We start from the raw sequence: 17,719 nt of genomic DNA, 5'->3' as shown, positions 1-17,719 counted from the left end.
TGCGGAGGCGACCGGAAGTGCTGGGCGAGCCAGGGGAGGGCAGGCCAGGCTGGGGATGCATCGAGTTGTGAACAGCCTACGTGCTGGGCCAGGAAACCCCTAGAATGTGTTGTGCACATTTGGGGAACTAAGGAAAGCTTCTGAGTGGTGAGTGGCAGCTCAGAGCTGTGCTTTAAAACATAGTATTAACAGCTTTCGCTTCCTGAGACGCTCCACACGCCAGGCCTTGTACTTCACACACTGTATTTCTAACCCCAAAGTCACCCAGCTATCTAACGAGAGAGGGGATCAGAGAGGAAGTGTGGGCTATGGGAGAAGCAGCAAGCCTGGGATCAGGAGGCTTGGGTCCCCGGTCCAGCTCTGGGTGACACCAACCTTTCCAGGTTTCCGTGTCTGTAGCCATTGCATGAAGACCACCCCTGCCCAGTGGGCCACACAGGGCTGCTGTGTGGATTCAACAGGGCTGCTTCTAAATGCTAGAGTGTGCAGTGCCCAGATGGGTCTCCCCAGGCTCATCCAGGGCCCTTCTGCTGCGCTGCTCATTTTGCCAGACACACCTGGGACACCTGGATGGGAGCCTGGCTTCTCCATCTGGAGCAGCTGGAGCCTAGCCAGGGCACCATGCCCCTCTTGGACCAGTGTGAGTAAAAGGGGACTTCTGAAAAGAAACAGTGACACTTAACTGGTGTCAAAGGCCAGCAGCCAGGCCTCTCCCTCCATCTCTCTCAGGCCACACCATCCCTGTCTCTGCTGTTCCCGCTCACTCTGGCTTCTCTTCCCCTACAACCCTGACTTGCATGTGGCTTTGGCTCACCCTGGTCTCTTTGTAACCCTGTAGCTCAGCTCCCCAAAGCTGCCCCGACCCTCAGCCCTCATCACAATCCCTAAGAGAGAAAACCTGACTAGTCCACCCAGCCAATAGTTTGGGTCCTCTTAGATCAGGTGTGCATCCCTAGTCCAATTCGCTGTAGCCTGGGCCAGGGCCACATGGGACAAAGGTGCTACCTGGACCCATCCTTAATTAGGGTTGCTGCAGGAAGGACAGCTCCAAAGAGGCAGGAAGAGGACAGCCACCCCAGACATGTCCACCACAGACAGCCTCCCTGCCCTCCAACTCCCTTCTCCTCACTTCCTGCTCTATCTGGCTCCAGGCATTACTGAAGCATCCCAGGAATCTCTAAAGAGAACCTCCAAGAAGCTGTTCCCTGGGACAGAAAGGACTGGCCATTCAACTTCTGGGTTCATTATCCTGGCAGAAAGCAGGGGAGGGGCTCAGAAGAGAGGGTCTTTGGCAGGATGCCATCAGGATGGATGCAGAGAGATAAAACTCTAAGACCCAGCTTTTACCCTGAGGGGCTTCCAATGGTCTTCCACATTTTCCATGCCCTATTCACAAAGCAGATGGTCCCAGGGACACCTGAAAGTGTCTGAACTTTGAAGGCCAAAGGATCTAGGTTGTTGAATCCTAACTTTTCCAATTTGTATCTGGATGACCTTGGGCAAGTAGTATTTAACCTGAGCCTTAGTTTCCTCATCCAAATGGAGTTAATAATGCCCACTCTGAAGGTCATGGTGAGAATTAGAGAAGATTGCTACAAGGGTGTCTCGGTTCCTGATACTGTTACCATTATTAGTTAGAGGCACTAAGAGGAGAGATAGCACAGGCTCTGTTCTGGCCTGTGACTGTCCCCTTTCTCTCCCCTTTCTTCTCCTTACACTCCATCCCCTCCTGGTTCCCACCTGCCACCCCAGACCCAGCCACACAGAGGGGAGGCCAGGAGGCGAGTCACCACCCGAAGGACCAGACCTGGGCCCTGACTGCCTCTCAGAAGCCTTGTCCAATGTCCAGCACCACCCTGGGCAAGCCACTCCCCCGACCCCTACTCTGCACAGGCAGACTTGACTAAAAGGAGTTTTGCTCACAGAGACCTCGCTGTGCATAAGGAGGTGAGTAAATACGCCAGGCAGCGTCCGCCAAGAGGCCAAGTGAGTGGCAGAGATGGATGCCGTGTGCAGAGCTAAGAGAAGGGGATGCCTGAGGCCCAGGACAGGAAGAAGGCTTCTTGGGAGAAGGCAATGGGGATGGGGCGAGAACACAGCAGCCAGCGATACAGCACCAGAGGCTGTGAGTGTTTAAGAAAGGAAGGCGCGCCTTCACAATAATGCTGCAATCGAACCGTGGTCTAAAATTAAAGTGTACTTTAAAAACGACAGTAAATGGTAGAAGATGAAGGAGGAGGAGGAAGAAAAGAAGGAGAAGGAGGAGGAGACGAAAGAGAAGGAGAAGGAGGAGAAGGAGGAGAAGAAAGAGAAGGAGAAGGAGGAGAAGAAGATGAAAGAGAAGGAGAAGGAGGAAGAGAGAGAGAGTATGGCCTCAGACAGTGACCTGGGTCCAATTTTTAGTGACAACCAGGGCCAAGCAGCATTGCGCACCGCCCGATGTCCCCATCCACCCTGAGCAAGGCTTCCAGGTGTCCAGGGACATCTTCGGAGGCCACGCTCCCAGCCACAGGAGCGCTGGCAACATTGCTGTGCCTTCTGACTCCCTTCTGGTTTCTGAGTGTCCACAGTCCCACTGTCACGGAAGGGCCCCTCTGACATAGACTCACCACATCCAGGGATAACTCTTCATTTAAGGGACATGTTTCTCTCACATGCCCACTGGCTTGTCTCTGTTCCCAGAGGGCAAGACCAAGGTTTCCAGGTCTCCTCAGCCTCTCCCAGCACTCAGCCTGGTACCTGGCACAAAGTAGTAGGTGCTTAAGAAATATTTGTTCAATTAATTCATCAAGGCCAGCTAAGAGGGAATAAAGCCTTTTTTGCCTCATTGATTTTCCAGCTGATTTTTTGAGTCCAGCCAAGTGCCGCAGCCACCCCAGGGCCCCTGCTGCTCTCTCAGCCTCCCAGATGGCCCTCCTTCCCCTTTTCCAGGGCTGGCGCCAAGCTCCCCCACTGCCTCCTGTCTGGCTCGGGCTGGTGGAGGGTGTCTTCTTTGGAGACCCAGGACACCCTTGGACCTGACCTCTTGGGAGAAGGGCCTGGAAAGAGGAAGCATCATAGCTGGGGAAAGCACCTGTTTTGACAGACAGAGAACAAGCTGTCATGACTTTTCCAGAACAACCCAAGAAGAGCAATGCATAAAGGTCTCACTCAGGTGGGCCATGGACCCCGATCCCTGACCCCAGCCCAGGGACCCTGGAGGCCACTGGGATGTGGAGGAAGGAGAGCAGGACTCGGCCTGGCCTTGTGACCCAGCCGCTCAGCTCAGTACCCTTGGTCAAAGCCAGGGAACCTGCCTTCCAGATGCAGCACCTAATGAACTAGCACTGCTTAGGCTGCAGGCGTCAACAGGCCTGAATGTGTACCCTGACTCAGCCACTCGCTGGCTGTGTGGTCTTGAATGAGTTACAGAAACTTTCTGCACCTCAGTTTTCTCATAGAGAAAGTGGAGATAATATCTATTCTATAAAATTTTTATGAAGATTAAATGAAATAATGTATGTAAAGCGCTTAGGACAGTGCCGAGCACCCAGATGCTGCATAAATGTGAGCTTTATGATTTACGACTATTACTAATACTATTACTAATACCATTACCACTGCTGCTACTACCTCACCACCACAACCGCCACCACCATTACCATTAGCTCTACGGGGTGCCAGGCACTGAGCTCCTGAGAAGCACGAGACACCATCCCTGACCTCAGGCTCCAGAAGGAGACTGAGAGGACAAAGGGAGACAAAAAGGAGGGGGAGGAGGAAGAAGAGGAAGAGGAGAAGAAGGAAGGGAGAAGGAAAGAAGGAAGAAGGAAGGAAGAAGCAGCTAAAGAAGCAAAAAGGAGCAAAAGCTCAAGGCCCCAGAGACTGGACCCTAGGGCTAGATGGGATGGGGCAAGGGGCCTCTCAGGGCTCAGCAGTCAGAGGGGAGAACCTGGGGACCAACAAGACGTCGGGAGGGAGACTTGGGCAGGGATGTACAGCCATCGCCTCCCTGACTGCAGCCTCCTGCACTGGGAGGCTGTGTGAGGGTGGGGTGGGGGAACTCAATTTTGTTTCTGAAGAGTCAGCTCTGGCTCCCCTCGGCCCAGTTCCAGCCCTCCTCCTCCCTACGATGGCCCAAGGCTCCCTGCCCTACGCACAGCCTCTGCTCAGTGCCAACTGGGACAGCTCTGCAAAGGGTCCCAGACACTGGGGGTCTAATGTGCACCTAGAGGCTCAGGGCCATAGCTTTGGGGACCCAACAGTCCCACTGAGATGACTGCTTTCTTCACTGTTTGTAAGGGAGGGAACGTGGCCCCTCTGTAGGCCCAGTATCCTAGGATGTCAAGGGCTTCAAGAACATCTCCTCCACCTCTTGGTTTCCCAGAAGAGGAACCCCAAGCCCAGAGAAAGGCAGGGTCTTGCCTGTGATTACACAGCAGCACAGCTGGAAGCGGACCCCGGATCTTCTGCCTTCTATCCCACCCTGGAGAGTCCTGAGGTGGCCAAGTACAATAGAAGGACAGCCTTTGAATTTCAAGTTTGATTCTAGCATTTACACCTGAGATAAAACACTTTACCTCTCTGAGCCTCAATTTCCACATCTGTGAAATAGAAAATTATAATAATAATAGTAAACACCTCCTCCACATGATTGCTGTGCAAGCTTGAACGATAGAATGTATAGAAATTGCTTTGTAAATGACAAAGTGCTGCTTAAGTGCAACACAGAAGTTACTATTTTAGAACTTAGAGTGCTGCATATATTAAGGACTCAAAAAACGTCTGCTGGTTGAATGGATGAATGTTTGTAGAGTAGCGAGTGACGAACAAAGGGCTCCAGGAGCGCTGATTTGTTTAGGTGGGTGGGATCAAGGAAGGCTTCACAGAGGGGGTGACTTGTGAAATGGACTTTGATGGAGGAGTAGAAGCCCATCCCATCAGGGAGAAAAAAGAGCATGAACAGTGTTCAGAAATGGGGAACTGCAGCCATGGCCTCCAAAGAGCTGTGGATACAGTTCACATGCAGATTCGGGCTCCAGACCCTGCTCAAAACTCACCCCTCCCCTCGGGGCCTGTGCATGGTACATGGAACAGGGGGAGCTAGCAATTTATTAAATCCTAAAATATAACTTGTCAGAGAAGAAATAATCTTCCAATCTAACTTCGCATTTGATAGGTAAGAAAACTGAGGCTTAGGAGAGGACATGCCTTAACAAAGACCCTACAGCAGGCTCAGCAAACCAGGGCCCGTGGGCTGAATTTGGCCTACCACCTGTTTCTGTAAATAAAGTTTTACTGGAACACAGCCATGCCCATGCATTTACATACTGTCTATGGCTGCTTTCTTGATACAATGGCAGTGTTGAGTGGTTGCAGGAGACCATAAGGTCTGTGAAAGCTAAAATATTTGCTATCTGGCCATTTATAGGAAGCAGTTCACCAAGTCCTGTCCTACAACAAGATAGTGGCAGAACTAGGATGGGAGCCAGGCCCCCAGCTCCTGGTTGGATGTTGTTCAGTTCCATGCATGGGTACCTTAACCTCTGGGCCCCGCCCCGCCCCATGTAACACTGCCTGCAGGATGCAATTTCAGGCAGCCAGGCTCCAGGCAGGCTCAGCTCCAGGACACATGGTGCAGCCAACAGGGAACACCCAGGCTGGCCACTGTTGCCCCCATGACCCAACAAGGCTTCCTGTTGGGAGCAGTTCAGTCCTTTTCGGGGGAATCTGACGAGGAGATGCCAACATGTGCCTGCTTCTCCTCCATGGGCAAAACAGGACGAGCCAGAGAGTGTAAGTGTAGGACTCAGGCCAAGCAGATGCCAGACTTACAGACACAGCCGTTCAAGAAGCACAAGGTGGGGGTTGGGGAGGGGAAGGGGACTGGCATCTCCAGCCATCTGCTAAAGTGGCCAAGTCCACTTGAAATTGTGCTGTAAAATTTCTTTCTCGATGCCAGACTGTATCTGGTGGATTCATTTAATTAAAACACCACCAGATCCAATCTGTTAGAAGTTCTAAGCTCACACATGTTCTATCCAGCTGGTCATAGGGTATAGACAGGCCACAGGTCTGGGCCATGGCCACCTGGCACAGTGGCTGACCTAGAACAGACCCCACAGCCCCCAGGTTGGTACCCTTCCCGAGATACCCAGGATTGCTGCGCACTATGGGCCTGATGCCCTGTCCATCCTCCCTGGCTCCACCCCATTCCACCCTCAGGCTCATTTTTGATGCCTCCTTTCCTTGATTCACTCACTCAACAGAGATTTATTAATTGCCAGTTATGTGCCAAGCACTCTTCTAAGTATGGGGAATCTGGTAGTAACAAAAGAGACAAAAATCTCTGCCAACGTGGGCCTTATACTTTAAATCCACAAATATGAGAGCATCTCACACACTGTGTATCTACTCTTTCCTTTCCTCCTCTCTCCTCCCTTTCTCCCCTCCCCTCTCCCCTCCTGAACCCAGTTTAGGCCTGAGCACTTGACAATGGGACCATGAGGAGGCCTGAAGCATCCTCCCGCCTGCCATCTCCCATGGCCATCCCCACCCATACACACAGGGATGCCCGGAAAATCCACCTCCATACCTCTTTGGCATGTACTTTCCCTACTCAGGAGCTGTCAATGGCTCCTCATTGTATTCAAGTTGATTTGAATTCCTGCACCTACCCTTCAAAGCGCTTCACATTTTAGCCTTTGTTCGCCATACCAACCTTCACTACTCTAGTGAAATTTCTACTCCTAATAACCCAGAGTTTTTGTTGTTGTTGGGTTTATAATATTCATTGCTTTCTACTTAGTAACAGATTTTTGTGGAAAATATAGAATCTATAAAAAAAAGTAATCATGAACCCATGATTCAAAGATAAACTCTTACGAGCTTTTTAGTATATTTCCTTCCAGTTTCTCTGTGTGTGTGTGTGTATGTGTGTGTGTAGCTACCTTTCTCATATTTGTGTATTTACTATGGGATCCCATTACACATAAAGGGTTGTATCCTACCATTTGTATTTAACATTCGACGGTGGTTTTCTGTGTAATTAAGAGACTCCTAAGAACTGCACTTTAATGGCTGGACAGTATTCTACCACATAAATATACCTTAATATGTTTAACCAAACCTTATTGGTGAACATTTGGACTGTTTGCAATTTTTCACAATGAAAATGCTGCTATAAACATCCTTGTTCATAAATCTTTGTTCCTATCTCTGGTTATTTTCCCAGGAGAGATTCCTAGAAGTGGCATTGCAGGGTCACAGGCAGATACATTTCCAAGGTTCTTGAGGCGTATCATGTAGCTGCATGCCTAAAAGAGTCTGCCCATCCCCTCCATCCCCCATTTGTGAGAATGCCCATTAGCCTTGGGTTAATTTTCTCTGCCGTTAATATGCCACGTGTCTTCCTAGCATTGTGTCTTTGTTTCGGCAGCTCCCCTCCATCAGAACCCTGCGTTTCCCACCTATCCTTTAGAGCTCAGGGTAAACGCCACCTCCTCCATGAAGCCCTTCCTGATGCCAGAACTGAAGTTCTTTATCACTAGCCCTCCCTCAGGTCCCACCTGAAACTCTCCCTAAAGTATTTCCCGCCTTTGCCTTGCAACTTAATAATGTGCGTAATAATAACCTCATCTTTAGACAGGGATTTAAAGTTTTCAAAGGGCTTCCACTTGGATGTTTCACCTGATTCACTTTCAGACAGAAAATGTTTTGAAGTCAAGGACTGTGGTTTGATCATCTGGGTCTACTTCCTGTGGCCCCATCACCAACCTCAAGTCTAGCCCTACCTCAAGCTAGCCCTTGATTTAATGGAAGTTTACAGCAGCCTTCACTACTCCTTGTCCTACCAGAACAGACTTTAGAGGGCTCCCCTCTGCAGCGAGGACTGAGCTAGATCAAAGTGCCCTGAATTCCAGTTCTGGCTCTGTCCCTGCCCCTTTCTGGGCCTCAGTTTACCCATCTATAAAATGAACAAGTTGAACTACATAGTCTCCCATATTCCAGGACGGGTGGCTCCCACAGCCACTGACTCCAGGCACCCAGAGTAGCCCTGGGGTGCCTCCGAGGGCCCCTGTGCAAAGCCAGCCTCTGGGATAGGCCAGAGGGAGCTGGCCAGGAGGTAGGCCTGGCTCCAGGCCAGGCTGTGTCTGCAAACACTGACCTTGGCTGCCGTGGGGATTTTCCATGACACCAGCACCCCGCCCCCAGCTCCCCCTAATCCCATGTGGGCCTGGGGAGGGGGAGGAGGGGGGCTGTCCTACATCAGAGAACCCTGAACCCGAGTCATAGGGGCACCTGTGGATGGGAGAGAGCTAAAAAAGAGAAAGAAGAGAGGACAGTGGGCCCCTACGTGGGAAGTTGGGGAGAAAGGCAGAGGGAGGGGGAGGACCATGGTGGGGTGTGGGGCAAGAGCTGGAAGAGGAGCCAGGAAGATGGTAGGAGAGGCCCCGGAGAGGGGCAGGCCAGAGGGAGGGGGGCTGTGCCTCAGGGCTGTCCTTCCCCAGCGCTCTGGCCTGGAGAGGGACAAACTCCAGACCCAGTTCTGCACACTGGTCCCTCCTCCCACCCCAGTTCCCTGAGGCCCTGGTGGTTTCCCAGGCCTAGCGCGGGCCTTGGCCAGGCCTGGGACATGGGGGATTCCTTCTGGGCCCTGAAGCTGACTTCATTTTGCAGGGTCCTGGGGTCACAGGGAGGGCAGGAGCTATGAGTCACAAAGGGCCCTCCTCCTATCCCCCCCGCCCCCCCCCCCGCCCCCCCCCCCCACCGCTGGGTGTCTAGAGGAGGTTTCGCTCGTTACTTCTGGGCTGTCTGGGCTGAGCAGCCACACCCACCAGGCCTTATGCTGCACACTGAGGGGACTTGCAGGCCCTCCAGGAGCTCAGAGCCCTGCAGAGCTCCTCTGCACAAATCCAGGCCTGTGAGGGGGGCAGAGGGAGAGGCCCCTCCAGCTCTAAGGAGGCATTCAGAAGGTTCTTGGAAAAGGCGAGGTCTAGGCTGGATCCTGCAGGATGGAAGGAGAGGGCCTGCGCGCCTCTCCCGTCTCTCCCAAGTTGGGCAGCCTCTCTCACCCTCCCACCCGAGGGCCTGGGCAGTCCTGCCAGCTTCCTTCTGCCTCATCTCCTTTAGCACACCAATTAGGCTGCTGCAGAGCCTCCGGTCCTACTTCCTGGCTTCACACTGCTGCCACCTCCACATCAAGGGGGCGGCTCCCTATCTGTGCCTCACGGTTCTCCGTGGGCCTTTCTGAGGTGGCCTCCACAGGCCCAGCAGGGGAGCCCAGCCCCCTTTGGGGGCACCTACATCTCGCAGCCAGTCCCCCAGAGCTGCCCTGTCCCCCTCAAGCCCCCACTCCTCTCTGGCTGCCCCACCAAGCCCAGATGGCACCCTGAGGTCACACCCCTTCCCCACATGCAGCTTTGCATCAGCCCAGCTCAGCCCAGAGTGCACAGCCTTTGGGCACCTCTGGCCACGGGTCACCTCATCCATCTCCTCTCAGGGCAAACATTAGCCTGGCCAGGACTGTGTTTACATTAGATAACTAGGTCTGCAGGGAACCGAGAAACAGGCTGCAGCCAGGCATCGCCAAGCGCTATGTGTTTCTAATCTGCAGAAGTGCTGGGCCAGCCACAGACGGGACACCAGAAAATCTCAAAGTCAGAGACCTGGAAGAAGACCTTAGAGTTCTTGATCCTACAGAGGAGCGTTTCCCAAACTGTTGCTCCAAGGAACACTTGCCCAGCAATGTGCACTGTGAGAGAAGCATTCTGAGGTCATATAAGCAGGAAAACTTAAGCACATTCTTCCAACTTTGACTGAACTTGCTCTGGAATACTTGCATGGCTCTGATAAAGCCTCCACTTAAGTCAAATGATAACAAATCCAGTTGAATTCATCATTCCTGCAATTTAATTTAACTAAGCAACCCTTTTCTCATCCAACAGTTATTAACAGTCCATGAAATCGGTATCCCAGGAAATTACCTTTGGGAAACACTGATCTCAGAATGTCGATGCCGAAAGGAACTTTAAAGACCATCTAATCTTGATGTTCCCCCGAATATTCATACTAATGGTTAAATGTTTTTTGATCCCCACATCCTAAGCATTTTAAGTCAACTAACTCATCAAATCCCCACAGCCATTCTATGAGGTAAGTACATCATTATTCCCATTTTACAGATGAGGAAACTGAGGCACTTAGAAGATTAAGTAACCTGGCCAAAGTTGAAAGCTATTTGACTCCAGAGGCTGCTCTCACCTATTCCACTAAACTGCAGAGACCCTTGTGGAAAACAGAAATACCTATTTTCAGCATAACAATAACGTAATTCAGTCTCATAGAATCAGTTAGCCCATGCTAATCAGAAGTTCTGATTGGCAAATGTGTTCCTAATTAATTCTGATGGGAAAATAATTCATCTTTACATAATTATCTATTCAGTGCCTATTCTAGGTAGTGGCGACACTGTACTGATCAACACATTATACTTCACATGTAAAATCTTTCAAAATTTAGACTGTGTGAATGAGTGGGTGAAGAAAAAAAAGCATCCACAGCAGGGGGAAAAGGCAGGAAACTTTTATCCTGTCCTATCTTCCCATTATACAGATGAGGAAAATTGAGGTCCAAAGAGGAAAAAGGACTTGCCAGGACACAAAGCTGGCCATGGTCAGGGCCAGATCAGATCTCTAGATCTCCTGCCTCCTAGTCCCATGCTCTTTCTTCCATCCAAGGCTATGGCCAGCGTTCTAACTTTGTGGCCAGCTAGGCCAGGGGTGAGAGGTCGGGCACTCAAGCTGGCAGGCATGTGAGAGGTCAATGGGAGCAGACAGCTGGGTCCAGTCCAGCCAAGGCCATTACCAAGGGCTCAGACTGATTATCTGTGCTTTGGCTAGAAGGAAATAGGCCACGGGGAGAAAAAGTTCCATGAGAGGGAGGGCCAGACCCCAGCCCTCTGCATCTCCCTGGAAGACAGGGCTTCCGCCGGTTTCTGAGCCCCTTGGTGATGTTTTTGTTTTGTTTTTTTCCCCTTGGTGATGTTGGGGGGAAAATAGAAGAATTGAGGCCCTGGGTTCCCAACCCACCCATCTCTTCCTGCTGTCCCCAAATATTCATAATTAATATTTATGTCCAGCCACATGATTTTTATATCCAGCCACCTGACTTACTCAGGTAAATTCTATGCTCCAGACGGGTTTCAGGGCCACTTCTTAGCTGGGTTGCTCCCAAGCAGGAGCCACTAGGCTCTGAATGAACAGGTCAACCTTGGTTATAATGAGCCAGACAGCAGAGGACAGAGCGTTGAGTTTGGAATGGAATAGCCCAGGTTATAGTCCTGGCTCTGCCATTCACTAGCTGTGTGACCTTGAGCAGGTCACTCTCTCTCTCTGGACCTCCATTACCTTATCTGTACAATGTAAGGACTGGGCCATATGATCAGTAAGGACCTTTCTGGCTCTGAGAACCTTTACATCTATGGTGGATTCAAGGAGAAGAGGGGATGGGAACAGCCCCAGTCAACACTCTGAGAGGCAGGGGCTGGAGTCCCATGGTCAGTGTGTGACTTTTGGCTGGTGTGTCCATCAGGTACTATGAGAGACACTCCTCAGAGAATCAGCCCCAGAGTGCAGCCTCTGTGTGTGTCAGCGACACACAAGGACACATGGAGCCCCTCATCCTGAGATGCGCGGGGCTGGAGAGGAAGGAGAAAATGGGGACTCCCTTTTGCCACCCTCTCTCCCTCGTAAACCCAAGCCTGATGTGGGCGGGCACTGGGCGGGCGGCGGGCCTGCTGGCAGGCGGACAGGCCTTGCCAAACTTCCGGTTACTTCCCAGAAGTTCCAGGGCCCCCTGGGAGTGGCTCCACCCCGGCTGGCGCCGCTCCAAGCTGGGCACCCACGTCAGCGGGTCCTCCCGGCTCCCTGGCCCTTTCACCCAGTCACAATAGAACAGGCCAAGGGGCCGGCGCACGCTGCCCCTAGGCCCGATGCTTGGAGAAGCGTCTGGATGCCTTGGCATTGCCCCCCTGTTGCCATCTCTCCCTAGTCCAGCTCAGGGCCGTGCCCCAGGACAAGGCTCCAAGTAGACTGCTCTCCTCTCGGGCCTCACTTTCCCTTCCTGGTCACCTTCCTGGGTGATAAATTGTCTCTGAGGCCTCGGAAATGAGCAATGAGTCAGGATGTCTAGTGGCCTTGGCCAGCTCACGAGGCTTCTCCAGCCTTCATGATTCCAGCTATAAAATGCAGGTAGTCATAATAATGACCTTGCAGGAAGTTTTTGAGGATTACAGTTAAAAACGTATCTGAAGGATAAAAGCTTAAGCCTCAGCGTGCGGTAGGAAGTGAGGGTGGGCCCTGGGGGACATCCAACCCAAGGGTGAGGCACATCTAGGCTGGGGCCACCCTGGACAGAACAGTGACTGTAGCGGGGCATGAGGCTCCGGGAGGCTGGTGTTCTGTGGGCAGCCCACAGTGGGCAGCGAGGCTGCCAGGCAGGCAGACACTGGGTTTTCCTAAAGGATGGTGCACCAGGAGCAGTAATCGCTTACGAGCAAACACAGGCGAGGTGGCAGTGGTGGTGAGAGGGAGTCCTTTTCCCTGACAGTGGGACATGGCTGCCTGACCCCACAGGGACTGACCCCCTCAGGACTGCACTCTCAGGCCGACTTTCCCCCGTGAGGTCCCCTCACTGTTCCTTCCATTATGAACTACACAGTTTCCAAAGTATTTAATGTGCAGTCTCTAATCCTTTTTTTTTTGGCCGCGCCACGCAGCTTGCGGGATCTTAGTTCCCCAACCAGGGATCAAACCCAGGCCCCTGGCAGTGGACGTGCAGAGTCCTAACCCCTGGACAGCCAGGGAATTCCCTCTCCTTTACTTCTGACGGCAGCTCTCGCAGTAGCAGCCAGGGTAGGGATTAACAGCTGTAGCTCAACCCCGCAGAGCGCAGAGCAGACAAGAGAGGTCCAGAGAGGGAAACGGGTTTTCCCAAGGTCACACAGCCAGCATGTGGTCAAGCTGGGGCTGGTCCACGCCTCTCAATCCCTGTTCGGCCCCGGCCACAGTGCCAGGCCCTCCCCCACACCCTTCGCTGTGCCGGCCTGGGGGACAGGGAAGGACAGGATGAGGAGCTGCTCTGGCTCGGAGCCTGCCCAGCTGTCGAGGTGAGTTGTGGTCTGGCTGCCGTGGCCGAGCTGGCGGGCACAATGTGTTCTCACCCTTCTGGGGCGCAGATGGGCCAGGCACGGCGGCTCAAGAGCTCAGCTACCCAGGCCCCTGGCAAAGGGTGACACAGTCACCAGCTGGATGCCACGGTCGGGTGCAGGGGAGCCCATTCTAAGGGCAGCCCACAGCCTCACACACCCCAGGCAGTGGTCCCCAGACCTCCCTGAGCTTTAAGTTTCACATGCCCTTGGTCTGACAGAGACGCCAACTCTACTGGAAAGGAGCTGTCTGCCAGCCCAGGTGATCTCTTGGAAATGTGAGGGAAACCTGGCACTTCATTCATTATTAATCACAGTGAGCTGTTACTGAGCGCTTGATATGTACCAGACTCTAAGTGTTATACACATCATCTCACTTATTTCTCCCCAAAAGCCCTGTGATACAGGTGCTACTTACTAGCCCCATTTCACAGATGTGGAAACTAAGGCTCAGAGAGGGTTTTTTCTTTTTCTTTTTCTTTTTCTTTTTTTGTCCATGCCACGTGGCACTCAGGATCCCAGTTCCCCAACCAGGATCAAACCCGTGCCCATTGCAGTGGAAGTGTAGAGTCTTAACCACTGGATTGTCAGGGAGGTCCCCTCAGAGAGGTTTTTTTTAAAAAACAGTCTATGGCAGAATCAGGATTTGAATTCAGATCAGACACCAAAACAGACGGTATCCTGCCTTGCCATCAACTCATCAAGCGTATTTTGGGCATACCCTATGGGCATGGCTGGCAATGTGGGGGGGGAGAGGGGTTGGGAGGAACATGACAAGGTGCCCAGCCCCACCTACCCCAAGCTAGAATTCAGCTGTACAAATGTCATTGGGGGACGTGAGTGACAGAGTAGGGGATAGTGGCAGTACTGGCCCTAGACTTCAAAGCTGCACATTCTCAGTGCCACTCAAAGCAGGGCTCACTTCCAGCTGTGAGCAATCCAGGACAGCTGCAGGGAAGAAGAAGCATTTGGTTAAGTTTTGATAAGGGAAAAAAAAAAAACATTACTTTATTTTAATAATTTTGTTAATAAAGGTAATAAATATCTTAGTAGCCCAGTGAAGGAAGCAGGGCCAGGACCAGTAGACATCACTTTACAAATGAGGCAACATGCTCAGAGAGGGGGAGTTATTTGCCCAAGGTCACACAGCCACTAGTGACAGGGCCAGAACTTGTGCCTATGGCTTCTGAGTTCCCATCTAGGGTTCTTTCCCCTCCAGGTCTCCAGGCAGAGCTCTTGACTTAGGCCATGTGATGGCTGGCTCAAAGGAAGCCTTTGCCTCTGCCTGGCTCCTGGCTGCGTGAGGGCTGAGGGGCAGGGTAGGGCACGATAGGGGTTGAGGTAGTCTGACTGATGACAGTAACACCTGCAAGGACAACCAGGGCTCTTGCTTTGACAAAGGCAATGCCACCTCCCCAGAAGGACAGACCCTACTTTGGAGCCAGGCACAGAGAATGGCCCCAGGGCCCCAGACAGGGTCTGATGAGGACTCTGGAGCACTAATTCATGGGGGGAAGGGACTGTCTCCTTTCCCCTCCTCCGACACAGGTGGGCCAGATGCCTGTGGGAGACTGGATGGTCCCAGTGGCTAACGACACCACTAAGCTTTGGCTGGAAACAAGGAAGTCATCAAGCACCCCCAGTTTCCCTCCCTTCACACTGAATTGGAGGATGTCAGAACTCATTCGGTCCAACCTCCACCCCTTACAGTCAAGGAAACTGAGAGCCAGAGAAGACCAGGACAGGTCCAAAGCCCCCAGACACTGAGCTAGAACCCAGGTCTCCCAATAGACTTGCCAGTACCTGCACGCTATCCATGCTGCCTCTAGACTAAGCTCCCAACAGTCAGCTCCTATTCTGGGTACAGAAAATGGTCGGGTCTTTGAAGACTCTAATTCAAATGCAGGTTGCTCTGCTTCCAAACAGTATGACCTTGGAAAGGTCACTTAAACCTCCCTGCTTCCACTTTCCTTCCTACCTACCCCATGGAGTAGGCATGGGAGTAAACAAGAAATCATCAGCAAGGAACTAGCACAGTGCCTGGGGACAGGATGCACCCATAACTGTGCGTCGTCTTCCCTTTGGCCAAAGGAAAAAGGCCAGACTCTGCAAGGTGGGGGAGGGAGGGTGAGAGAAGGGGGAGGGGAGGCAGGTTCCTGGAAGGGCAGCCCCACAGCGTGTGCTTTCTCTCCTCTTCCCCTTTTCCCCCCAGGCTACGGCCACGCAGCGCCCAGCACCGACGGCGGCAAGGTTTTCTGCATGTTCTACGCGCTGCTGGGCATCCCGCTCACGCTGGTCATGTTCCAGAGCCTGGGCGAGCGCATCAACACCTTCGTCAAGTACCTGCTGCACCGCGCCAAGAAGGGCCTGGGCATGCGGCGCGCCGACGTGTCCATGGCCAACATGGTGCTCATAGGCTTCTTCTCGTGCATTAGCACGCTGTGCATCGGCGCCGCCGCCTTCTCCTACTACGAGCACTGGACCTTCTTCCAGGCCTACTACTACTGCTTCATCACGCTCACCACCATCGGCTTCGGCGACTACGTGGCGCTGCAGAAGGACCAGGCGCTGCAGACGCAGCCGCAGTACGTGGCCTTCAGCTTCGTCTACATCCTCACGGGCCTCACGGTCATCGGCGCCTTCCTCAACCTCGTGGTGCTGCGCTTCATGACCATGAACGCCGAGGACGAGAAGCGCGACGCCGAGCACCGCGCGCTGCTCACGCGCAACGGGCAGGCGGGCGGCGGCGGCGGCGGCGGCGCGGGGGGCGCGGGCGGCAGCGCGCACACCACGGACACCACCTCGTCCACGGCGGCGGCGGGCGGCGGCGGCGGCTTCCGCAACGTCTATGCCGAGGTGCTGCACTTCCAGTCCATGTGCTCGTGCCTCTGGTACAAGAGCCGCGAGAAGCTGCAGTACTCCATCCCCATGATCATCCCGCGGGACCTCTCCACGTCCGACACGTGCGTCGAGCAGAGCCACTCGTCGCCGGGAGGGGGCGGCCGCTACAGCGACACGCCCTCGCACCGCTGCCTCTGCAGCGGGGCGCAGCGCTCGGCCATCAGCTCAGTGTCCACGGGCCTGCACAGCCTGTCCACCTTCCGCAGCCTCATGAAGCGCAGGAGCTCCGTGTGAACGCCCCGCGGGGCCTGGAGCGTCTGGGAGCGCGGGCGGGGCGGGGGGCTTCTGCCCGGAGGAGCAGCGGGGGTCGGCGAAGAGACCGCCCCAGCAGCCTTCGGCCCCATGGGGCACCCCTACATCCCTCACCACCCTTCCCCCGCCCCCCATCTCCGACTGTGCCTGCTTGCACCAGCCGGCAGGAGCCTGGGCTCTGAGGACCCCTGGAGCCCCCATCCGCGCCCTGCAAATTCCGAGAAATGTGAAACTTGATGGGGGGTGGGGGGTGGGGTGGGGGGGAGGTCGGGGAAGGAAGGCAGAAGCTGGGAGCCTCCCAACCCTTTGGGAAAGTAAGGAGCTCCCCAGTTCGCAGAGGCCCTGCTGGTATTCAGACCACCACCCCTCCCTCTCCTCCTTCCGGAGGGAACTTCGTGTTCCGTGTAAGTTTGCATCTCTATTTATACCTCTGTCCTGCCAGGTCTCCCACCTTCCCTTGGCTCCAAAAGTCAGGGTGTCTTTGTCGAGGTCACCCCCACTCAGTCCCACTCCCCTTCCTTATGCCCAGCTATGTCTCCCAGTCTCCCATTACCTTTTGTGTTGTTTTGCATGGCTTTGCAGTTATGGAGGAAATGGAAACCCAGCAGTCCCTAAAGCTAGTCCCCAGAGGGCAGGCAGATGGAAGCAAGGACAGGCAGGCTGCAGGAGGGGTGGAGAAGGGAAGGGGGGCCAGGGCCCAGTAGTCTGCAGGGTGGTCCCCTTGGTAGGTGAGAGTTAACTGGGCTCCGGTCACATCCTCATGGGGGCCAGGGGGAGTCCAGCCTTCCAGACACTGCCCTTGGAATCAAGCAGAAAACTTCTTCCTTGCCATCCCTGGCCATTGCTGCTAATTACAGACTCTTAGATCTATGGAATGAGTGTGAAAACCCTGTCCTGATTACCCATTCATTTGATTCTCACCACACCCCATTTAGGTCACCAGGGCAAGAGTTCTCATCCCCATTTTACAGATGACACTGAGACCCAGATAGGTGAAGTGACAAGCCCAAGATGACAAGTAGCAAAAGGCAAAGGGGAACCTAGGTTGTTTGTTCTGAGCCTAAGTGCTCTTTCCTCCTGACTGCTCTGTCCGATCTTTGAAAGCAGAGTTCCTGGCCTGCACACCCTGGCGTTGTATGGGCAACTCAGCCGCTCCTCCGCTTGGCCACGAGGCAGGGTAGGACCCCTCAGCCTCTGAACTTCCTACTGGCAAAAAGGGGAATCCTTAGGGTCAGATAAGCAGGGCTGCAGCTCACAGAAGAAAGGCCAGGAGCTGGGGCTCTAGGAGTTTGGGAATTGGGCAGAGAGGCCCAGAGAGCGGGCAGGCATATCCTCCTGGGACATGATCCCTGGCCCCACAGCCAGTGTTGGTGCCTGTGT

General features: G+C 53.6%; 1 protein-coding gene across 1 annotated transcript; it reads left to right on the top strand.

Moving 5' to 3' along the window:
• Nucleotides 1-15,445: 15,445 nt before the first annotated feature.
• Nucleotides 15,446-16,439, top strand: KCNK3 (potassium two pore domain channel subfamily K member 3). Its single transcript, XM_057742620.1, has one exon. It carries the CDS (start codon nucleotides 15,446-15,448, stop codon nucleotides 16,319-16,321), a length of 876 nt encoding a protein of 291 aa, XP_057598603.1. The 3' UTR covers nucleotides 16,322-16,439.
• The last annotated feature ends 1,280 nt before the right edge of the window (nucleotides 16,440-17,719 follow it).

Source organism: Hippopotamus amphibius, chromosome 7 (assembly GCF_030028045.1).
Source record: "Hippopotamus amphibius kiboko isolate mHipAmp2 chromosome 7, mHipAmp2.hap2, whole genome shotgun sequence".
NCBI lineage: Eukaryota > Metazoa > Chordata > Mammalia > Artiodactyla > Hippopotamidae > Hippopotamus > Hippopotamus amphibius.
Note: the sequence above shows the minus strand (reverse complement) of the source record. Positions and strands in the feature narration are given on the sequence as shown.

Bases quoted from the DNA above. Each gene is read 5' to 3' on its own strand.
- KCNK3 (XM_057742620.1), top strand. From the start codon at position 15,446: ATGTTCTACGCGCTGCTGGGCATCCCGCTCACGCTGGTCATGTTCCAG.